General features: G+C 43.8%; 1 protein-coding gene across 1 annotated transcript; it reads left to right on the forward strand.

The window, feature by feature from the left end:
• Positions 1-13,266: 13,266 nt before the first annotated feature.
• LOC119919387 (arf-GAP with GTPase, ANK repeat and PH domain-containing protein 1-like) lies at positions 13,267-23,881 on the forward strand (the record flags this gene model as incomplete). Its single annotated transcript, XM_038739799.1, is given in 6 exon segments — positions 13,267-13,386; positions 13,690-13,777; positions 17,817-17,831; positions 21,290-21,375; positions 22,497-22,638; positions 23,747-23,881. Coding segments are annotated over 6 exon segments (571 nt in total), but the record flags the coding sequence as incomplete, so codon positions are not given.
• Positions 23,882-24,917: the final 1,036 nt, after the last annotated feature.

The raw sequence follows: 24,917 nt of genomic DNA on the forward strand, positions 1-24,917 counted from the left end.
TGTGTGTGTGTGTGTGTTTGCATTTAAATGGCCTTGTGTGTGTGTGTTTGTGTTGCAGATGGGGGGCCCTGCTTCCCTGCAGCAAGGCTCAACTGCTGCCCGGGTCGAGGGTTCAACTCCTCCTGCTACCGAGTACACCGCCGTCTCATTATCTGCTCTTTCTGTTTGGCCCGCTTGGCTTTGTTTTACTGATACTCTGTGATCCGAAATAGTTGGTTGTGTTTATTGTTCGAGCTCGTGGAAGCGGCTGTAGTCACAGTAAGTGGGGCAGTTTATACTAACAAGGTTGTGCTCTGGCAACGAGCAATAAAATCTAAAAGATAGAGGATCAATTTGAAGTCGAAAGCCAAAAATCACCTTTACAATCAGAGCACTTTCCAATCTGGACAAGATGCGTCGCCCACCGTCCTCGGACCCCCAAAAAACTAAAAAGGTAGAAGCCTGAGGGATCCCACGTAGGACGGACAGATAAATAAATATAGTAGCAGAATATTGACACAGCGGAGAAACTGAATTATACGTTCACTCTTTTAAAACCCCATCACGCACCTGATTGGATGAACCGAACATTTGCTGGGCTGTTTGTCGTGTTTGCTTCTGATTATTATTGTTATAACCAAACATGTCGGTGAGTCTAGAAAGTTCTAGCGCTGAAATTGATTTAACAGAAGAGAAAAGTTTTTAGCCAGTGATGTTTCACAGGGCATTTAAACGAATGAATCTTTTGTTCTGTCAAAACAAGTCATTTGAAGACGTCGCCCTGATGCTTCATCACTGTTGTGTGACACAGATAAACAATGTTTGGAAACATGAGGTCTGAAGATGAAACTCCTCTGCTTACGCAACATGTGTTTCCTAACTGGAATGAACACCACAGAAGAAGAGACTGAGCTTCAAGACACGATGAAAGTGTGTCGACACCCTGTCCAGTACACAAACCACATGTGAGGTTTGTTTACGGGCGTCGGTGGGCTCCGTTTAGCCAAACAAACTAAAGTCCCAGAATGCAGCGCTTTGCACTTTGTTCAGGAGCAGCGAGCGGCGGCCTCTGGTGTGTTTGATTTGTTCATTTAGGCTGGCATGAAGCTGTCAGACCAACCTTTCCACACGAAGCAGATCACAAGCAGCATTCTTGGTTAAACAGATAATTAATTCATCTATAAATGTCAGGGAATGTCTCAGTTTCCTGAAGCCCAGTGTGACGTCTTCAAAAGATATTCACTTTACAGTCACGTGAGACAAAGAAAAGCAGCAAATCTTCATATTTCAGAAGCTGGAACCAGAGACACGTGGTTTAAAAAATGACTTAAGAGATTTATTTTCTGTTGCTGAATGATACCTGAAGCTCCACACTGGAGACCTGACAGGGATGCTATTCGTTGTGAGTTTAACCTGGAATGATGAGAGACGTTTAAGGAAGGGAAATGACGACGTAGCCCGATGCTACGATTCCCTCGTGAAACAGACACGCAGAGTTTCAAATCCTCTACAGTAGATGAGAAGAAAACAAACATTTAGGTGTGATTTAATGCCGTCTAACTGCTGAACTGCATTTAAACCACTCTACCTGTGAGAGTTTGTGATGCAGTCACATTCCTGAGCTGTCAAACCGGCCGTGTGGCGAGGGAAGGCGTTCGCACTTTCATGTTTGTCTTGTTATTATCAGCGGACCAACACCCAGTTGAGTTCAGGAAGACAATTTCCAGCGCAAGAAATCCAAGCTACACTCTCACTTTAAATTATTAAAAACTCGAGCCCAATGATGGAAATCTGCCCCGGGGTTAAATTCACCTCCTCCCCCTGTAGTTCCCCCTCCTCATTAACGCGTCTTCAGACAAACACTGTCAGTTATTCGAGGCAGGTCTGGTTGTAAATCCGTCAGGGTTTCCTCACAGCATCAGTAATCCCGCACGGCTCAGGATGATGGTATTAACGTTGTAATGCCGCCCTGACATGTTTGGCTGCTGCTCATAGAGGAACTGTAACAGACGAGTTTAAACTCTGTTCTGTTGTCTGCTTTTTCTAATCCTCTTACCGATTGATCGAGGTGCGTACGTTCTATTAATAATAAGACAAGTGACATCTTTGTCTTTCCCGACGTGTTGCCAAATGTGTGTGAGATAATATGATGCCGTGTGTGACTGATGAGGCAGCGCCAAAGAAGGTAAAGGCAAAGTTTAGGTCAGAAAAACAAGGGATCAAGTTATTCTGCTGCTGTTCTATTGACAGTTTGTCTTTGTCTGACCTCTTTTCTCCTTCTATTATAAATAATATTAATGCAGGCAGACAGAGCAGCTGGTCATCAGTTTTATTTGTTAATTTTAGATCTGAAACGACTTGGATTTACAGAAGAACCAGAGAAACGGTGGTGTTGTAAAACAGAGAGGAAATGATGGAGAATTAATTGATAAACATTTGATGAACCCGTCAGAATCGAGCTCCTCATTAAATGTGTTTTGCTGGCAGCTACCAGACTTTAACCTCCAGTTTACAGCAGCTCTAACAAACACGTCAGGTGTGGTTCAGGATGCTGAAGAGAAAGCAGAAACGTCTGGCGGATGTTTGGAGGCGTGTCCGTCAGGTGAGGTGTTACAGAGGCGTCACCTGCTCGTCGTGTTTACCTTACACGTGTAGTCAGAACCAGAAGAGCCACAGTGCGCTCTGAGATTCCTCCCACGGCTCTGTGGCTGTTTGGGATTCCCAGCATGCCTCAGGACGCACGCCTGTGTTTTGGCAAGACAGTTGAAAGGCCTGTGATGTCGTCATGATGTCACTTTGCGACGCTGCTGTCTGCTTTCGGTGTCTCTAGATGTCCCGACTCACCTGCAGAGACGTGTCTGATGCTCCGTTTGTCTGTCCTGATTTGATGTGAGGCATCAGTATTGATACTCCGGTTATTGATGGTCTGTCAGTGGCGTTCTGCTCTGGTCGTTTGGGGCTCATCTCAAACGTTCAGTTGTTTGCCTCCTCGTAACGCCCTCGCCTCGCTGGCATCTGGACTTCAGTGAGTTGATGTTGTTTTCTTCTGCATCATCAGCTCTGTTTAAAACGGCAGCCGATTAACCTTGAAGCGTTGCTCTGCAGCCTCACAGATGCTCCTCGCAGAGTTTTGATGGCCGCCCTCCCGTTTGGGCGCTGTTCCGGAGCGGGGAGGTCGATCCGGGCCAAACGCCGTGTGTGTGTTTGGCTCCAGCGGGCCGTGATTCCCGGCAGCTACCAGCCGACGGAGGCCGGGTTTGGCTGCTGCTGCTAACCAGCGTCTCTGGGCAGAACGCAGCCGGCGGTCATTTAGAGGTCGACTCTGACTCAAATTCTGGCTGCTGGCAAAAACACCGACGTGTCTGTGGCCTCTGGTTTCTGTTATTTACTCTCCTGATGTCAACACATCGAGATGATGATGAAGTGTCTAAATATTTGACCGATGTCTAAAGAAGGACCTCGACACAGTGCTCAGTTTGTGAAAATGAAAACTGGAGACATTCGGCTGTTAGTGAACAATGGATAATTGTTTTCGGGTTTTGGACAGTCGGTCGGACAAAACCAGAAGTTTGGAGACTTCAGGAAACCGTTAACGACGCTTTGCTCTGTTTTCTCTCCTTTTTAAGGACGAAACGATTGATCGATTAATTGTGAAAATAATCAAAATATTAATTATAACAGTGAAAATAATAAAACAACTTCAGGTAACAGAGAGAATTAAATCTCCGCGTTTACTGTTGGTGTTTCTCACCGTTTGATCTAAAATGATGACGCAGTGTTTTATGATTATTTTAAATTTGGTTTATCTGCAGATTATTTCCTCAAACAGCAGGTGAACCAGAAAATGGTAAATAATAACATTTTTAGTGGTTTTGCAGACTCCAGTTAGATAATAATCCAAGTTTTATATCCGACAGGAAAGCAGCAAATTGTCACACTTTTCTTCAAGTTTCTTCAAACATTAGTTGAACATTTATTTAAATCGGGTTTCAGCTTTAATAAAAGATTTTCTCTGCAGACATGCCGACTTGTCGAATTTGAGGTATTTGTACTTTAGTATTTTCTTTTCGTGCCACTTCCTGTTTCTGCTTCACCAGATCATCATGGGAGGGAAATCTTCCTCTTTTTACTTCACTAAATTTATCTGACAGCTTCAGTTAATAGTTACTTTACAAATTAAGATTTTTACACACAAAACACATGAAGAGTTTATAAAATGAGTCTTGTTTTAAATGAAACATTTATACAAGTACAGCTGACAGGATTATTAGATTGATAATGAAGTTAACAACTTTAATCATTTGAGACATTTTTCAATGCTTCACAGATTTGAAGATTTGCTGCTTTTCCTTTTTAATTTATTAGTAATAATTTTGATTTTTAATAGTACTTTTGATACTTAAGTATTTTTAAGTACTTTGACTCAAGTAAAATTTCAAATTTTTGGATATCTGTATGTAGGTATCTGTACTTTTACTCAAGTACAGGATTTATGTACTTTGTCCACCACCGCTGATAACACGAAGGAGGGCTCCGTTCCATTATGTGGAGCCGTGTCGGTGAGCGAGCGTGCACAACACTAGACCTGGCTCGGCTAAATGGAATGCAGCCGTCATTAATGTTTTCAATTCCACCTGCTGTGAAAAGGGTTTATTCTGAGATCTGAAGCTCCTACATGACTTTACAGAGGGACCGTCCTCAGATCTTCTACAGGACCAGGTTTCCCCGGCGTGTTTGGTGCCGGCGTCCCCCGTCAGGTGTGTGTGTGTGTGTGTGTGTTGGCCGGCTGCCATCTGTTCTTTATTGTCCGTCTCTGATCGCGTTTCTCTCTCCAAGTCTTTTATCTCTGACTTCCTCTCCGGTCTCCTCTCCTGCATTTCGTCCGTCCCTGTCTCTGATGCTTTGATGGCGCTGCCCTCTCGGTCACCTCCCTCGCAGTCACACCACTCCCACCTTTTCTCTCCTTCTCCGTCACTCCCTCCGTCCATCCCTGCGTCTCCTCCTGGCCTCCGTCCAGCTGTTTCTGCTAACACTGCAGCTTTTTCACAGTCGCCTCTCTCCTGACTGTGGTGATTAGATGCACGCATCAACAACATTTCAACAACAAGGCAAATCAAAGTGCTTTACAGAAAACATAAAAGCAACATAGGGAAAAATAAAACACACATTGATAAAACAGGACAGCTCAAAGCATCAGAGCTAACATGGCTGACTCCTGTTTAATCTCGGTAGCGATTAAAGTGTTTTAGGTTCAGAGCAATTAATCGATCAGTTGAGTTACACAAAAATATGACAACTGAAAAAAGCATAAATGTCAAAGTCTCACTGGTTCCACCCTCTGAAATGTACATATTTGTCGGTTTGACGTTTTATATACCAAACAATAAATCATATAACGCTCAGATTAACAGATAATGCATCTGTTGCACGCCTTGTTGCGAAGTAACTGAAATATATGTCGCCTACTTGGTAAACAGGAATCTCTGCCCTCAGTATAAATTAAGATTCTTTTGAAAGGAGTCAGGAAACAAACCTTTTTATTCCAAAGTTTGTTGATTCCAAAGTTTTAAAATGTTTGGTCGACTGAAGCCAAAAACACTTCCACAAGGATTAACGTCCCTGAATCACCTCATTTATACTCTCTCTGACGTTCCTTATGGATCGCTGCCATCGTATAAATAGTGTGTTGTGTGGCGTGTTTTGTCTCAGTTGTACCTGCTGTGTTGCAGGTGACTCGCCTCGGCCACGTGAGGCTAACTGTGTTTAGACGCGACTATAAACAACAGTCTGATCTCGGTTTATATCATCCTGCTGCTAAACACAGACTCCAGGTCTTTTGGACTTGAAACTCTCTGACTTGTAAACATTTGGATCGTAGTGTTTTTTGCCTGCTCTGCAGTGCCTGATGGGTAAAAAGGCAGGTATCACTTGGGGGTTCGTTTTCTTGTCCCTGCTTCCTGTGTGTTTTCACAGCCTTTAAAAGTGAAATAATAGTTAAAAAAACTGGTTTTGCATTCGAGTAGATCCTTCCTCCCTTCATGATTTATAATATATAATTAAAACAGTTACATGATTTGTATTTAAATGTAAACTGTGCATCTTGAGCTCATAATAGTTTTCCTGTGTCCAACATGTTGGACATGTTGGACACAGGAAGGACCGTGGAAATTTTAAATGTGAGCGGGGAAATGAAACTCTTGGCTTTCATTTGCATCTTTTGATCCCCATCTCGTTTCATCCCTCTCTTCCTCTCCCTCCTTTTTCCCCTCTTTTAATACCTATTTCCTCTCTCAGCCTTCTGTTATCTAATTTACCCATGATGCTGCCCTGGCCTCCACATGGTTTGGTCCTGTCTCGCCGTGCCGACGCGGCGAGGCGAAGCGTGCTGTGTTTTCTGTTTGCAGTTGTGTCGATAAGCATCGTTTCCACCGAGGGCCGTGTGTTTGAAACAGATCTTTGTGTTCTCTACAACATTTTAAAGTGATGTTGTGGTTTTCAGAGAGGCTTTAAATCTAATTGAACTTGACTCAGAGTAACATCAGCCTCCAGCTCAGATCTCGTTAGAGACCTCGAGTCCTTGTTATTTTGTTTGTTCCTGTCTTCCAGCTGCCGTCACATAAACACACTCTCTTTGTGTGGCCCTTGTGCAACACAAATATGTCACTCAGTGGGACTGAGGATTTACAAATCGCAGCAAGTTGAAAGTGTGTCTGCTTTATGATTGCAGGTTTTTGGGTCTTTGTTCTTAGATTTGGGCTCTCGGGTATGTAAACCTGAGGACTGAGGTCTTTCGAAGTCAGAGTTAAGCCTCGTTTTAGCTTCGGAGATCTGTAGAGCTTCGGTTTTAGATTAAACATCTTTGGCGGGCAGGGGGTAAAAAATCATGGGTGGGTTGGTTTTACAAAATGTTGGGGTTGTTTTGAAGGTGAAGGCTGTGTTCAGACAGATATTAGCTTCAGCTGCCGCAGCCAGCGATGAAAGACAGAAATTATGCCTGGCTCAAAAAGCAATGCAACCTTCGGCCGATCAAATACGTTCCAGAGTTGTAAAATCATGTCTCGTGGTATTATGAACGCTGTGCACTGTTGCAGAGTCTGACAGACCTTCAAGCTCATGGATTTATTTCCAGCAACTGAACTTCTTGCGTTTACTTGCCCCCCCCGTAGCAACGTGAACGCACCAAGTGTGTAATGCAGTGAATTTGCTGGTCCGAGAACCAGTTAAAGGTCTTTGAAGTCTTTTAAGTTCGGGGGTTAAACGTTTGTAGGTATCTCGGGTCTACAAGGTTAAAAGGTCTTGGCTTGCTGTAAGATTAAAAGTCTCACAGCAAGTCTTCAAGGATCCATTCGGATTTTCCAGGATTCCACAGGCTGAAGGTTAAAGGCCTTAAATCTTTGCTGCATTATTTAGGGTTTAAAGACCTCAGGCTCTTTTACATTCATGGTTCAGCGTTGTCAAGGTCTTGGGTTCTTGAGGGTTTGTTCCAAACATGCTGATGTGGAACGTCAGAGACTCCTGTGTTTAAAGATGTCCAGATGTTTAAAGATGTCTTCTGTTGAGGGTGTGTGAGGTGAGCGGTCAGGTACAGCTAATATTTGCCTTTCGCCGGCAAAGGTCGGCGATCTCTTGGCGACGCCGCAGCGTGTTTCTGCTCATACGTGTTCTCCTGCTCGCTGAGGCAGAACCGAGCGTAAAAATAGAAACAAACGAGTGAAATGAAAGAGAATTAATAATGGAGGTTATTCCGGAGAGCGCCAGGAGTCCTGACGCTTCACTTTGAAGGCCTCCTTCGTTGTGTTTTAGTCTTTCTTTCTCTTCTTTTTGCTTCTACAGCTCTGTGTTGGCACAGAGGGATGGATGGAGGAGTGTTTTCAGTCCCGCAACGCTCGCTCTCATTTCTAAGTTTTTCCTCCCCGAGCGACTGCGAAGTGGAAGAACTCGCCATCCCTTTCTCTTCATCTCCCTCCATCTGTTTCACTCCATCTGTTTCCTCCCTGTCCTTATTTCTCTCTCAATTTCTCCGTCCGCTTTATTCATCTCGGCCTCTCTTCCCTTCAATCTGTTTTCACCGTCTTCATCTGATCATCTTGTCCTTTAAACCTGTTAAGGCGTTTTTTTTAATCGTAGGGTTGGCGGTGCGACCCTCAGGCTCCTGCCTGCATGTTGAAGTGTGAGCAGTTTGTTCTTCTGTGGTTAGAAAGTGCCGGATACATTCACTCCAGGGACCAGTTAACCTCCTCATTTCCTCTTTTTCTGGACCTCCATCTTAGCTTTTATTCAGCTATCAGCGACACAACATCATCCCGAACATTTCTACAGATGCACCAATCAGACTTCCATCTGTAAACCTCACTGGAAGTCCTTTTTGTGTATTGGAAACGTGACATCTGTGGCTGCTGTGGCAATAAACTAATCGACCCCTGACTGAATCAATGTGCCTGACTGCAAAAAACGCTGAATTTTAAGAGAAAGACGAGACTTTAGGGACATAAATGAGCGTCAGGATCGAGCCCACCTTCACTGCCCGGTGACTGAATGAATGAATGAATGGTTGCAGCTTCACTTTCATTTCACACACACAAACATCTGCTGTCAGCTGCCTAATGCGGCACTTTATTCACGCCCTCTTCCTGCCATCCTCTTCCATTCTCCCACACAACTCATCAGTCCCTAAATGCAGTTTGTGTTGATGGATTGATTGAGTTCAGGTGTGCCTCCCACATGTTCCCAGATGTTTTTGTTACAGCATAGTTCTTCTCACGCAGAAGCCTCTCTGAAACTCATCCGGACTTTCCCTCCACTTGCTTACTCAACACAATTTGGTCCAATCAGCATTTCTTTTTTTATGTCTCCGTTCCTCTAGAACTCCCCGAGAGTATTGATTGAGTTTGATTGTCAGAACAGCATTATAATCGGTTATCCCTCAGGTCTGCTAACTGTTTCATATAAAAACCTGGTATCCCACCTGTCCACGATAATCGCCATAAAGCTGCAGCCACAGTACACCAGCTGACAGCTGCCAAAGATCATCCTCTCTAGAAAGATGCTGCACTCGTTCACCCTTTTCTGAATCCAGCATGTCTGTTCGCAGCTTTTTGAAGATGCGTGTAAATCTAGAACGAAATCCCAAACCTCAGCAACAACTGGGTGATCCAACTTCCTGTCGGGAGGCAGTTTGATATTAAACAGGAAAAAAATAAATAAACTTTTTGTACATGTATTTAGCCACACGAACATCCTCCACTCGACTCTGAGGAGGCAAATAGCACGACTAAGACGTAGTGTGTTTAGTAAACTCAAACATGCTGAAGATGAAGATCAACAGTGGAGAAGAGCTTCCGTGCGTGTTTGGACATGTTTGACATGTTTAGGGCTGCAGCTGATGATTATTTTCATCATTCATTAATAAGTTGATTGTGTTTTTAGTTTGGTAAACACATTTTTTAGTCAATAAGATGTCAGACAATAGAGAGACAGGGCATTCAGAAGAGAGTCCAAGTCTTCAAAGGTTTGTTTTGTGCAGAAATCCAAATATGTTCAGTTTATAGAAATATATAAAACAGAGAAAAGCAGCAAACGTTTGGCCTTTTTGCTCTTTTATCAAAATATTCGTAGATGGATTTTCTGTCGATTGAGTGTTTGATTAAGTGATTTTTTTTTGTCCGATCCACGATTGATCCCCAGGACGGTACGAATGTTGTCTTTCCTGTCAGTATAGTTAGTAGATGTTGGTTTAAACAGGAGTCACATATCTAAGGCTAAGGCTCTAAGTGTATTGATATTGGAGGCGGTCCACTTCTCCTATAAAACCCACGGACCCAAAACAGATTTCTGCTGGAATATTCCTTTAACGTTGAGCCAGTTGAACCATCGCTGACCAACTGAGTGTCGGTCACCTGGCGAAGTGACTAATTGTGGCCTCACCGGTGATTTCCCTCCATGTCGGTGGGTCGTACTGGGAACCAGCACAGGGGACCTGGAGGCCCCCCCAAAAACAGGAAGCAGCTGGATCAACATCCTGCCTGGTAAAGAGGGAGGGGTCGCACCGACACAGGCCGCCGTTTGTTAAAACCTCTACAATGTCCTCCTCTGTGTGTCTGCCAGCCAATAGGGAAGCTTCTTTCTGGATTCTTTCCAGACAGATACCAACCCCCCCCACACACACTCACACAGAGTGGCAGCATCGTTACTGGCATCAGCTCTAATAATAGTAGAGTCCAACAGCAGCTCAGTTATTAAACGTTATTTTGGTATTTGAGTATGGACCAAATATGCACTTTACTATGAAAGGATGAGGCGCTGCTTCCTGATTCATACTGTTTCATGGAAACATCTGGAGAAAAACACAACAGCAGTTGTATATTTGTCAGTGTTTTCCGCTGTGAGAGAGGACAGTAGTAGAAAGTAGAGACACGACTAACTTGAGTTGGATAAAATCGAGTAAAGTTTATTTCTGTAGCTCCTTTTAATCGCAGATGTGATGCATAAGTGTTTTATTTTATTGATTTTATGAAGAAGAGCTATTGAACAGCGGTATGATTCTCTTCAACTTATAGCATCTTATTTCTGTTAGCTCTGTTGTTTTTCTCAGATACCTGAAGAGGTCAAACTACGTCTGGCTCTATGTCAAAAGCAAAAAGCCAGGCGTAACGCTGCAGAAGGGGTTTTTTTTGTGTGGTTTTAGTTGCTTTCAATAGGTGTTTAAATGATTAGTTGGAAAGCATTAAAAGACATAGTCTGAGCCGTGTTGTATTTTAAACTTTCCTCCTGTCTGTTTTTCTTGTGCATTACCTTTTAAAATGATTCCCTTAAAGCAAGAGAGAAACTGATGTTAAGGGACCTGCAGGGTTTCAATTCATCGTGCATCAGACTTATATTTATTAAGTGATGCGTAAACTTCGATAACTTCCTGGAAACATACTATTAGTACTACTAGTAGTTGCTGAATGGTGGTGGGACATCATCAGTTTACCTGATGAAACAGAAAGAAATCTGTTTCTCAACCAGACTGTGTTTAAAATTCAGCTGGTTTTGTGTTCGACTGTGTGAAGAGAACAGATCTGATGGCGAGAAGCTTGTTACAGATCCAGTACTTTATCTAGAAAAGAGAAGCAAAGAAAAGAAAACGCAGATTAGTTTCCCACCCTCCTTAATGAGCACACAGGAAGTGTCACTGCTTCCTTCCTGCTGGAATTTCTGGAATGAAAGGAGCATCCCAAACAATGACAGTTGGTAAATCTGTCAAATTATGTGCAGAGGTTTGGCCACTTTCCAGCAATGTAGCAGGGTGTATTTTGTGTGCTTTGGTTTCACATGTTAAATTAGATGCTTTTCTTTCCAGCAAAAACCATAAACCTGCAACTACTGGAAAAGTCTTCAGTGTAATGATCTAAAATCCAAGGCCTTGAACACACAGAACCTCTGCCCTCTTCAGTCCCGACTATTGTTTAAAGTGTGACTTTACGCTGACCACGTAGACGACCTCCAACACATCAGAAAGGAGGCACATTTGTAGATTTCTCTTTATATTTTCACCCCTCTTTCGATCCAGACTTTGTCGTCCTCGAAGGCTTAAGGCGCTCTCTTCCTGGAGGAGAGACATTGTGCGTCTAAAGGCTGTCACAGATTGCTGCTGATGAATTAGTGAAGAGGAACTGAAGGCGCTAAGTGGACCCGGCCTACTGGCCTACTTAGCGCAGAGGCCGAAGGTGTCACAGAGACCAGCGGGGTTGATGTTGTTGTCTGTGTGGTGCTGCAGCAGTGTAGTGATGCTCCCATTTAAATATCAAGTTAAAGTGGGAGTTTATGATTTATAGGTGGTTCTGGAGGTCCAGTAGGAGGCTGTGGTTATTGTTGTTGTAGTGGTTATTGAGGGGTTATTGAGATCCTTAGGGTTAGGGTTTTTTTTTTTTATGTAAAACATACATCTGAAAAATGGTCTCCCCCACAATCTGTCATGAGAATCTTTTTAATTTTTAATAAAAAGGCTGATAAATGATTGTTAAGTGATCTTCAGGCTTGCTAACACATCAGTGTTTTCTATATTTGATTGGCAGAAGTTCAGCCAATATAACCAAACAAGCTTCAGACACGTTTAGATTAGTGCACAAACAGTATTGAGGTTTATTAACCAGCTTGTCAGTGATCCTGTGTTGTGTAAGGCGTCGAAGGATGAGACCTCCCTGATAACTCTGACACTATCGCTCTGCAATAACACACGATCTGAACAAAAGCACACGCTAACAGTTAATGTGTGTGTGGGAGGAACATGACTTAGCTCCCCCTCCTCCCCTCATTTCCCATGGCCTCACTGCCTCTGCTCTGGATCTTAAAACACCGCACACATTCAGTCAAGGTCTCAGTATCCCTAAAACAAACTGGCTCCCATAAGGTGGGGGGGCATTATTATTATTGTCACTCTGAAGAGTTGCACAAATTGTTAGTGTACCCAACGCCAGATCTGTTTGATTTCTGTTTGTTTGCAAGAAATCATGGAGGAGGATTACATGGCCTGCTTTTATCAGAGAAAAGAAAAACCAAATCCTTTATTGTCAGACCTCGAATCTCAAATAGTTCGTCGTCAGACCTTGAATCATTCAGATGTTGAAACGGCCGTCCAAAGACCTCGAATTATTCATTTTCGGAACTTAAATTGTTCGTCATCAGACCTCGAAATGTCCGTCGTCAGACCGAATTTTTCAGACCTTGAATCGGTCATTGTAAGATTGAATTGCTTGAGTTGTTCATAGTTGGATAAATGCAGGCCTGTCTTAATTAAAAATATTTATAAAAGGCCGTTTTTTCCTTCTAAAAATTGAAAATAGGATTTATCTGAGAGGACAACCCACTGAAGCTCAGTTCCACGTTGTTTCTGTATATGTGTCCTGCTCAGTCTGCCATGACTCTCAGCCTGCTGTCCGTCTTCTGTCCGCTCTAATAAGAGGAGTCTTCCTCCTCCTCCTCCTCCTCCTCCTCCTCCTCCTCTGTTCTCCTGCACGACTCCACTGAGCAGGAACAGATCGGATCCCTTGTTACTGTGTCGGTCGAAGTGCGGCTCGTTGTGCCGTCTCGTGTTGTTGACACGGCAGGCCGGGTACGCGGCTCGCTCGACGTTCAAGTGGTTCAAGTCACCAGAACGCTGTTGCTAGGCAACTGACCACCGAAATGGACGCTGACAAGTAGATAACAAAAAAGGGCAGCTGTTCATGCAGGGCGTCCGAACATTTTTTACTCATGAATTTGTTAGTTTGTAATGAACTCCGCACCTGAAGGCACCACGTGTTCAAAACACTTGATTGACAGATGTGTTTTTATTTATTTATTTATTTTCTCTCTCTGTCTTTTACAGATGCGTTTGTGAACAGTCAGGAGTGGACGCTGAGTCGATCGGTACCAGAGCTGAAAGTGGTGAGTTCAAACGACCCGATCTCTCAAATTCAAATTAGTTTTATTGTCGTGACCGAAATGAAACGATAAATTTAGATTTATTCAAGTCTATCTTCATAAAATAACCAACGACGCATCGTCAGAAACACGTCAGGGTGAATTTATCTAAAGGATGTAGCCTGAAAATAGGAGAGCGAGGTGTAGAGACCACTGTGACTGATGGAACGTATAATCTGTACTGCGTGTTCATGCTTTTATTAACACTGTTCTAACAAAACCAGTACAATTAAATTATCACTGAAGGATCCCTCCTCTTGCTCGCAGGGCATTGTGGGTAACCTGGCCAGTGGTAAGTCGGCGCTGGTCCACAGGTACCTGACAGGAACGTACGTCCAGGAAGAGTCCCCTGAAGGTAAGAGTGTTAATCGCTCCCTCTGTCTTCATGAGGTCTGGCTGGATCTGTTTCAGTGTTTTCTTTTGGTCCTCGAGGCAAAATATAAAAACCCCAAACATCCGGCTTTACCCCGCAGCCCCCCTCCTCTTTCCAAGATTAAATCCATGAAATAAAAAAAAAGAAAAGTAGATTAAATCAACTTCAAAAATCACCGAGGAGAAAATAATAAGCTGGAGCTGGATTTAAAACCCCCAGCTGGCAAAATAAGACGTTAACAACCTCCATCTCCGGCACGCAAGCGCCTTTAACTGGAATCCTCTTTGCTTTCCTTCCCTTGTCTCCTCAGTCTGCTCTGAAAGGGAGCACAGATTTGACCATCAGAGCAGAAGTAAATATAAAGAGAGCTGAGATGGTCACGCAGGGGCGTCTACACTCTGCCTCTGTGGAGTTATTACACAAGTTAGTTTACAGCCCAACCAACAAAAGTTCAACATTTAGAGAATTAAATATTTATATTTAAATAATATAATGTAATATTAAATAATAAGTGAGACAAGAAGATATTGAGATTACATTCCAGAGTCAGGACATGGTTAGCCTAGCTTAGCACAAAGACTGGAAGCAGGGGGAAACAGCTAGCCTGGCTCTGCCTGTAGATCACTAACTTGTTTGTTTTAAAATGTAGGAAAACAGAAATGTGAAAATGACAGGTTGTGGTTTTAGATAAAGATAAGTGCTGAGACTACTTCTAAAGAAAAACGCACCTTTTATATAAACACACACTCTCATTTTGTGTGTGTTGAACCAAACCACAGCTGCTGTTATCACTTCTGCGCAGCTCCCTTAGAGGATAATTCAGGTTTATTGCAGAGCTGGTCTTGTTATTCTAGGTTTGATTTTCGATGTTGTCAGTAATGATAACGTTGCTCTCACTCACGTTAATCTGGTAACGCTAAAAAGAAGTTGTAATAAACTGAATTTATCTTTATAAAGATCTAAACATGCTTCCCAAAATAACTGATGGAGCCGGCACAGTAGCATAAATGAAACTTGGTTTCACGCAATACCGACTTTCTCTCCAGAGCTCCTCAATCTTTCATATGGTTCGAGCTGCGAGCAAATAAAAAGCCAACTGTAGTTTCCTTTAGTGTCTCACACGCCCTGCGGAGACGGCCATATTCCTCATCCAATATTAAAGCCGCTCCAACAGGCTGTACAGTCTCCCCAGGCAAAGACCCACTTACGCTAAACCCCGTGTTCCTTTAATATTTCACTGATCCTCCTCACAGAGAAACTCCCCCGTTTCAGGAGAGATTAGACTGCAGAGAGTAGAGACTGGGAGGTTTTTCACCCTCTTCATGGACGAGCGCTGGATCAGACCGACAGAAGATCCTGGAGACGACCCTTTTCCTGTCAGAGGTCACTTCTCACGTCCAGGCATAAGGCTGGCGCAGCATCAAGACTTTTATTGTGAAAGGGTTATCAGTGAGGAGTTTGACCTGCTTCCTCCACGACAGGATGCTGAAAACAAACGACGCTTTTATTCTGGTAGCAAATAAAAGGCTGAATGTCTGCACTTTATCAGGCTCTACTTTATACTATAATTTTTTTAAATTTACCACCTTTTTATATCCGTTTTTGGCTGCTTATTTTAGTATCATATGTTTTCTTTAATATTCGACCCCCTTTTATAAATTTTTTTATAAATAGATATTGTTTCAGTGTGCTTAAAAAGTGGTTGGTCCGACTAATGAAGTTAAAATTAAAGAAAAGGACTTTTCAGAGTAGATTTTTGGTTGTGTTAACAGTCAGTAATCTGTTAGTTATTAAAGAGTTGTGAGGATCACATGACCGATGTTGTACTGTGGAAATGGACATTATACTGGCTTTACCATGTGAGCTACTAGAATACAGGTAATTACAGCCCTGCAGCTGTTATTTGAGCTGAAAGAAGCCAGATCACTACACTTGTAGAGCCAAGAAAACTTTCTCCGCTTGGAACCGCAGCTAATTAACCCTGATTGACCCTTTTTTTGTGTTTGAAAGCCTTGAAAACCATCAAACAAGCTTTATTTGGGATGAAAACCTTGCTGCTGTTGTCATGTGGGGGCCCACCCGGTATCGGCCCACAAACCAGTTTTAGCTCCGGGTCCCTCGGAGAAGAAACGGGGCCTTCGATGTTTAGAGTCAGGGAAAGTTAAACCTCAGCCTAAAGAACAGTTAAATGTTTTAATTAATGTCCCCAGAGGAGATTATCACAGATTAAACTAATCAAAAGGGGGTTTGGGTTCAGCTAAAAGCTACTTCTCAGAGATTTGGATCCACGGAGCTGGTGGTGACGGGGAAACCCCAGAGCAGATTATTTCTAAAATGTGTGAGCAGAAAAAATGATAAGATCATCTTTAGCAGTGACGTACTTCTTCTTAAAACGCCCTCTGTGGCTCTGCAGATCCGGCCTCCAGTGTCAGACCGCTAAATGCTGGACGCTCTGTTTCCACCGCTCGGCCTTAATTACACCACAGCTCTGCCAAAAGCAACACGACACGGCTTTTCAAGCAGCCCCACATACCGTATCAGAGCCAGCCCTAAACAACAGCTCCCCGAAATCTTTGATGTAATTACTTGGCACCGCCGCCCATCAAGGAAACGGCGATTCCAACTCCAATTAAATTAAATAAAAACTCTTTGATATTCTTGCATAACCACCAACAAATAAAAGGCGCTTCAGGGGAAGGAAAAAAAAGCTGATGTGTTGTTTTGAAATTCCTGGGATCTAAAAATAAGCAGCAGCCCGGATTCCCATGGCGATTGATTGGGAATAGAGTTGGTGGCTTGCGAGCGGCGACCGCAGCGCCACAAAGCCACTAACCAGAAGTATTCTTAGGCTGCTGACGACTGCTCTCACATCAGCTCCTGTTAATGAGCAGAAACTGTTTCCCTCCGCTCCGAACTCTGCCCTTCAAACTCCTACGTGCTGCATTCAAGGACACCCACAGGTTTTAAAAACAATGCGCTTACAGAAAATCCAGATGTTCCTGTTGATTCCTTAAATTAAAATGCAGCTGGTCCAGCTTCTAATCAAGACTCCAACTGATGACTGTCATTATCGTTTCATTTACAGATTGTTTTCTTGCTCAGTCGGTCAAATGTTTGGGCTATTAAATGACATCAGAAGTCTTGCTTTGTCCGACCGACAGTCCAAAACCTGAAGATGATCAGTTTAATATCACATATGATGAAGGCAAGCAGCAGATCTTTACACCTTACAAGATTAAAACCAGGATATGTTGACTCAAAACGATGAATTGATCTTTGACATAATAGTTTTTTTGTCACGTGAGTAATTCAAGTGTCCTTGAATGCACCAACAGTTGGAGATGAAAAGACAATAAAACTAAATAAAGTTCACTACATGCTCCCAGCGGCGGATCGTGTATCAGGGTGAAATTAGAAAGTATCAAGCAATCTGAAAACATGCGATCTGCTTTGTTAAAATCACCAGTATTGTTAGCGACCATGTTACAGTTTTGGGGGTTGCCTAACTTGTAAAAATGCCCCCGATAAACCCAGAAAGTGAGACTGGAGCCGAGCGGCAGAGCGGCAGCACATGGGATCCATTAAAACAGAAAGGAGCTTTGGTTGGGAAATCACCCGTTGTTTTAAAACTGGCTGCGTTTTATCTGCGCGACGGAAACAGAGAGAGCAGAACGAGGTCACTCCCTCTAACTTGGTGCAGTAACGTCTTTTAATCAGGCTGTCTAAAGGAAATAATTCATGTAAATTAGGTCAGCGAGGGACTCTTAATGTCAGCAACGGGTCCAGCCCTGACCTTTGACCTCTGTCCTGTTCTTCTGCAGGACGTTTTCTGATGTTTTCTCCCTTATCTGCTGAACCTTCTTCCCCCCCTCTCTCTTGCATCTCGTTAAACTCTCTCTCTCTCTGGTGCTGGGTTGGACTGTGCATGTGTTAACTTGTGGCTGCATCTTTGATGAGCTTTTGTTTTGTTTTGCTTTTTGTTTCCTCCCTTTCTTCTTTCCGGGCTGCTCTTGTAAACTAGCTGACGTGGATGCAGGTAACTATCGTCTCTCTCTCTTCCTTGACCTCTCTCTCTTCTCTTTTCATCCATCCCTCCATCCATCGACCCCTCGCCCCTGTGATTCTGACAGCAGCAGGCTGAGAACAGCTTGGGTTCAGCGTTACGTCTCCTCACAGGGTCATAAAACCTGAGTGAAGGTTGGCGGCAGCTGGGATTCTTATCTTCTTATAGACAATTTGATTCTTAAGACCTGAGGATAACATGTAATGAAAGTTGGCCCATAATAGTCTTAATAATTTACAAGAAGAAGAAGCAGCGTACTCTATATGGAGGACACGGTTTGCTTTGATTTGGGTCTTTTCTCTCAAAAGAAACTTCCCCTAAAATGTTTACTCCTTATCGATTAATGACATTTGAATTCAGCAAACATTTGGCAAAATAAAAGCCAGAATGTTTAAGTTGAACAGAGAAGAATAAAAGTATTTTCTACAGGAAAGATAAACGTTGACGTCTTTGCTTAATGAAGCAGAGAAGCAGCTCCAGTAAACGTGGACCCCCGAGGGCCGCTGCAGGCTTAGATCTCAGACTCCTGACCGGGAGCTGTCCCAGACGCTGCGTCAGGTTTCAGACATGTTTGATGTGCTCGTAGTCGGAGCATCTCGGACTCCATTTGCCCAATCGGAGAAAGAAGTGAAATGTAAATTAGGGATGCACCGAATGTTAATCGGCAGAAAATAGCAAAATCGCTGTTTTAAATTTAAACTGAACAGTTACGTTGACAAGTCGGCAGCGTGGAAGCGTTTGCAGACGCCGTTCTGCTGAATTGCTACATCTGCGGCTGACTTTGAGTGTTTCTGTCACTCATTGTGAGAAGGCCATTAATCTAGAGTGCACGCGTATTCAAGCCTTTATGGTAAATCCACTGAAACGGCCCAGAGCGAGCTGACAGGCAGGTTAGAGACTTCATCCTGAAAAATGTGAATGTACTTGTTCAGTATTCTGCAATTGTTTTCATTATATTTGGCTTCGGTGCATCCCTAGTGTAAATAACCACTTACACACCTGCTGAGTCTTCCTGAGGCGGCTGAACCCGACGCTGAAGGCCACTGCTGCGCCTGAACATGTAGCTCCGCCCCTCATTATTATGTTCTTTAACTCGTCATCCTCCCTCCTAATGTGTGCATGTAAACATTACACTCCCTCACACACACACACACACACACACACACACACACACACACACCCCTACTGTATATAAATAAACATGCACAGCAGAGCTCGACACTCTGCTGACTCGGCATCAGCGCCGTCCATCTGCTCTGCTGCAGCAGCTCGGCGTGGCGTCTTTTACGCAGGAAGCTGTTCATCTGATTTGAGATTTTCTTCTCTAAAATTAAACTGAACCAAGTTATTGTTTTTGTTTTGTTTCAACATGAAGGTAATTTGATACGACAGCAAATTTAATACACAGATTTGTTTGTAACCCTTTCTAATAATGCGCAAGCCTACTGCGTTTCTAAATAATGGTTTATAAGTTAATAATTAATGAGCCGTTTTAATGCTTTTTAGCTCAGCACCCAGCCAGTGATACGAACAGCTTTGGGGTTTCAGAGGAAACATCTTCTTCCTGCACTCTGGCACGCAGAGGCTGTAACTGATGTCCTCTGATTCCTTTTTAAAAGCATCAATAAATCATTTGATAATCGTTAAAAAAAGAACTCCACTCATCTGCTCCCACTCAGACAGTTACAGAGCTCGTCTGGAGGTGGCGGCTTTGACGGCACATTGGAAAGGAGCTGATTATTGATCGATGAGTTGACAGATGCTCTGTTAAGATGTTACAGGTGTTACGACGTGTGAGCTCATTGTTGCAAACTGCTTTGTTATAATCCAGTTTATCAAGTCAGAATCCCTGAAACAGATGTGTGTGTGTGTGTGAGTTGTGGGAACTTCCTGTTTTCCCCTGAACGTTCATGCTGGAAAACTTGAATCGGATGTATTTCTGCATCCATGACGCATCGAGAGCGGAGAGAATAGGGCGAGCTAAAAGTGTGTGTGTGTGTGTGTGTGTGTGTCTGTGGTGGCGATGCGGCGTGCAAATTGTATAGATCATTTCGGCCGTGTGCGTCCTCCTCCTCCTCCTCCTCCTCCTGAGCTGATTGGCCCGGCGTCCTGCCACAAAGTCATGGGAGAGAGAGTGAGGAGGGCGAGCTAAATGTGTGTGTGTCGGCCTCCTCCCGTCCTCGCCGCCGTATAAACATCCACTGTATCATTACTCTCTGCTCTGCAGCGAAGGCGGTCGTTGCAGCGACGATCTCCACGTGCTGAGCTGCAGCAGCGTCGGCTCTCTCTGCACTCGTCCACGGCGTTTGCAGCTCAGCTGATCCCAAAATAACGCCTGGACTCCATTTTTAGTAAATCCCCAGGAAGAGACGTTTGTTCCCACACACCTGAGAATGAAGGTTTCAGCCTGCTGACTTTGATGAACGTCTGCAGAGCGAGACGGAAAGTTTCAGATTTGTGTGAAAAGTGTTTGAGAGAACCACGACAATCACAATAAGTTTCTTTTCAAAAACAAGTTGCAGTTCAGATCCGTGTTGTCTGACAATAAGAGATTGTTTCAGCAGCAGTGCAGATTTTAATGCAGTAAAACTGATGATAACAGACTGCATTAAAACAGTAGATGGATAAATAGCTGTAAAAGAATAAAACGGGAATGAGCAGCGCACCGCGGTCTCCTCATCAGCTCGGCCCTGAACGTAAAGTTCAGCCAAAGGCGCTGGGGTCAAAGGTCAAGCCCGGAGCTTCTCGACAATATTCCCATGAGCCTAAAATGAAAATGAGTCGTGGGAAAGAATCACGTCGGACCCGAGCGCTGCGCTGAAGACTTCAACCTCAAGATGTTCTTCTTTAAATCTTCTCAGGGGAACACACGTCCAGACTTCCTGTACTCGCCGGTTTAAAGTCGGGCACGAAAACGCCCCCCCCCCAAAAAAATGATCTTTAAAATAATAATAACACTCAAGTACTTTTTATTTATAGAGCCTAAGATTAGACATGATACATTTTTACAGTCTCTCAGCTGACGGCGCTCGGCTAAAAACGAAGCGAAAGAAAGGCGAGGAAGAGCAGAAGGACAGACAGGAAGTAGAACGTTTGAACCTTGTAGCGGAGTCAAAGTCAAAGGTCAAAACCAGACGTCACACGTTGGGAAGAATTCAAAAAACGGCGGTTCACCTGCAGAGCTTCATTCCTCACATTCAACCACCAAACAATGACATGTTTTTCAATCATAATGTTTCATTTTGATCGTCGTAAATAATCACTCTCCTCCCATTTAGCCCCGATCATCTTTCACCAAACCAATCAGTCGATAAATCCATCGATCACTGCGGAGCCGTCGATCTGCTCCCCCCCCCTCTGTGAACCCGTAGGTCAGATAGACGTCGGCTCTCAGAGTTCTTCTCTCTGACGGCTGCTGTTGTTTCCCGCAGGCGGACGCTTTAAGAAGGAGATCGTGGTCGACGGTCAGAGTCACCTGCTGCTCATCAGGGATGAAGGGGGCCCCCCGGAGGCTCAGGTGAGTACTGCACCCAGGCTTTGACTTGAACCTGCAGAAAGTTGAGCCGTACTCAGTTAAATCTGTAGATGTCCTGTCAGCAGAGACACACGTCTATGTCTCCTGTCTTTTTGTGCTCACGACGCTCACTTGTTATATCTACTAAAAGAGTTTATATCAAACCACAGCTACACAGTCCTGATGAAGAGGATTTGACTGTTAAATTCTTCATGAAGAACGTAAATCTTCTTATTCAGGTTAATTGTTTTCTTGGAAGCTGGACTTTTTCCCAGCATGCCTTTTTTGAGAGGTGACGGAGGAAGGCACATTTTCCTACGTTGAGGAGGTGACTACAGTTGGGTGGTAGACATCCCTGCGTTATATAAATAAAAAACACAAAAGGACGTTTAAACTCAGCAAGTTTCTTTAGGTGTTATTTGAATGAGGTTCACTGACACATTATGCTTCAGTTGTGATTTTGAGAGAGGTTATTTTGTTTAGGGAGGTAACTGGGAGGGAGAGAAAGATGTTCCTCTATTCTTAAATCCTCACGCTGTTCTTCTTCCCTTAAATGGACGCAAATTAGCCCCCCGTTTCATAAGAATTTGTCCCTGATATCTGATATTATCTGACATGATTCCTGCTTTTTAGATTATTTATTTATTTATTTATTAAAGATGGCAACCTGTGTTTCACCAAAATAGCCAAACCTTCTGTTACTGCGTTACTTATAGGTGGAATTATAGTGAGAATAAATGTTTCCCCTTTCGGCTGGGGGCCCCTGGAACCTCCTCAATAAAAATATATTTTTGTATACCTTCTGTATAAACCTCTCTCTCTCTGATTCCTGAGAAGCAGAGATTCTGGGTGAGTCCCTCCAGGATGAATCTGGGTCAGCTTTTTATTTCGGTGGCGTGCAAACTGACCACACGGAGGTTTTAATGTGAGCGAGTCTAGACAGAAAACTGAATATGAATAATTCACCTGTTTTCTCCCTGCTCCCGTCTCCTCCTCCCTGTGAACGTGCTTCGGTAACACTGGCTGACTTCCTGTCTGAGGCTGCGAGCCCGGTTGGGTCCTACTGAAGAGACATTTCATTTCTTTAAAATGATCGTTAACAAAGTTATTTCCCTGTCTGTCAGTTTGCGTTGTGGGTCGACGCCGTGATCTTCGTCTTCAGTCTGGAGGATGAGATCAGCTTCCAGACCGTTTATCACTACTTCAGCCGCCTCGCCAACTACAGGAACACCGCTGACCTGCCGCTGGTCCTGGTCGGCACGCAAGGTCTGAAACACACACAGAATTACACACTCTCTGCTTCTGTGGTCAAACCGTGGTTTTCTGAGGCGTTGCTGCCGCCCAGTGGCGTCTTTGCATCATTACAGAGAAACTCTACTACTTTCTCTCAGAGCTTCACTGCATTGATTAAGATGTTTACGTGTTCACTTGTATCCTGGTTTCAATCACACAGAAACCTGATTCTACGTCCGGTGGAGGCTGCAATTAAATTAAATGAAGAAAAACGCCACCTGTTTGAAAGTTATTTAAGTAGAAAACCTCTTGTTCCCAGTCGGATCTGTTTAAAGACAGATACCAGCCCGACCACAGTTATATTTAATACCAAAAATATGGAGGTGGAGCGACAATAATACATCAAATATAGATTAAAATATCTTGTTATATCAGCTTGTCACATGACATTAAAACAAAGCAAGGCGGCAGCTCAGGTTAGACTGTTTTGTTTAGATCCAAGTGGCTCTGCCCGACCTCTCTGCCCGACCTTCAAATTATCTCAACTTTATTCATATAGACCGTACTCTTTGTAACATGATTAATAAAGACAGTTCAGAGCAATCACACACACAAAGTAAAGAGAAAGAACTGCTCGTATTGTCTTTATCTAGAACAGTTTGGACTTTAACTCGTCATCAGGCTATTCCACGTGTTTCTGGAGGACCCTATAAATAAACCCTATGTGTGTCCCCGGAGGGCCACACACCAGAGTGTGGGGAATCATCTGCACAAGCACACATTTTAACAGCAGAGGGCGCCACAGCATCATCTCTGAACAATGTTCTCTTGTTCTTCCTCTCACGTTTGTCATCATTTAAAGCAGGATACTGACGAGGTTTAGTCAAAGAATAAACAACCTGAAGAGAACGAAGCCCAGAAGGTTCCAGTGTTGCAGCCTTAACCAGATATGATAAAGGGTAGATCTTTTACACCACTCTGTTACAGTGCTGGAAGCAACGGTAAAGAAAGGTTGAAGAGTTTGTGCTTGGATTTGAAACCACAGTTTGATGGAGCAGACAGGACTTGCTGGAGAAAAGCTGGTCGCAATTTATTTTTTGTAGTGAAAGACTTTGAACCTTGTTGTCATTTTCCCTCCCAGACGCCATCAGCTCAGCCAACCCGAGGGTGATCGACGACAGCCGAGCCAGAAAGCTCTCCAACGACCTCAAACGCTGCACCTACTACGAAACCTGCGCCACCTACGGCCTCAACGTGGAGCGGGTCTTCCAGGACGGTAAGAACTGTGTCTGTGTGTTCGGGACAGCAGAGTCCAGTCCTCTGGGAAGGTCAAACGCCCCGGCCAGAGCCATTCGGCCGCTCTTAATCACACGCCAATTAAGAATTAAATGGACCCGCTCAGCTATTTAGCTCAAACCGAACAGCAATTAAGTTTTATCATAGCGAGGGAAGGAAGGCAGGGAGGACGGAGAGCTCGCAACAGAGACGATTCCCCGACGGGATTAATAAAAGAATCGGACATTATAGGAGGAGGAGGAGGAGGAGGAGGAGTGTCCGGAGTCTTCAAGGTCCTGACTGACCGGGACACGGCGGCCATATTGTCAGGACTTTTTTTAGGCCTGGTCTAACAGACTGACCTTTTGACCTTCAACATTTTGTTCTTTACTACGTTTACAGGGAAGATGCTCAGAGCGGGTTTGATCCGGAGGGAACTCGACCACCTGGGGTTCATTTATCAGGACGAGAGTTTAGATCATCTCTTCAGTCCGCTCCTGCGCTCTGTAACGTGGCCGACGCCATCTTAAACCTCAACTATCTGCAGGGCTGATCTGTTTGAAGAAAAGGCTCTAGTTACCTTTTTCCGGATTTAAATTGCAGTAATTTCTTACATTCAAAAGTTATATTTATTTACACACTTCTTGTGATAATGACAAACTGCTGTGAAACATTGTCTGATGATATTTTGATATCTGACTGACGCTGTCAACGGATTCGGAGCTTTTAAAGTGACGATATGACGTTTTTAAATGTAAACAGGAGAATCCAGCGCTTCTGTTCACAAGCTGTCTTTCCTTCACACTCGACAACTACCACCTGTCCGAAAACCGATGTTATAATCACGTCTGCACTCTTTAAAATTGTGATCTCGATATACGAACGAGTTGTTGATGAGCTAAAACAAACACTGAGATTCGTGACTAAGGGTCGGAGCCCCGGCGGGTCCTTTTATCTTGACGAGGTTCGGGGGGGGAAAGTATTTTCTATCATTGCACCGAAGTATCTTTGCAAATAGCAAAACCCTGCGGCTCATG

This window comes from Micropterus salmoides, unplaced genomic scaffold (genome assembly GCF_014851395.1).
Source record: "Micropterus salmoides isolate LMB-PRFRI ecotype aquatic unplaced genomic scaffold, ASM1485139v1 Ms_hic_scaffold_2709, whole genome shotgun sequence".
NCBI classification, from domain to species: domain Eukaryota; kingdom Metazoa; phylum Chordata; class Actinopteri; order Centrarchiformes; family Centrarchidae; genus Micropterus; species Micropterus salmoides.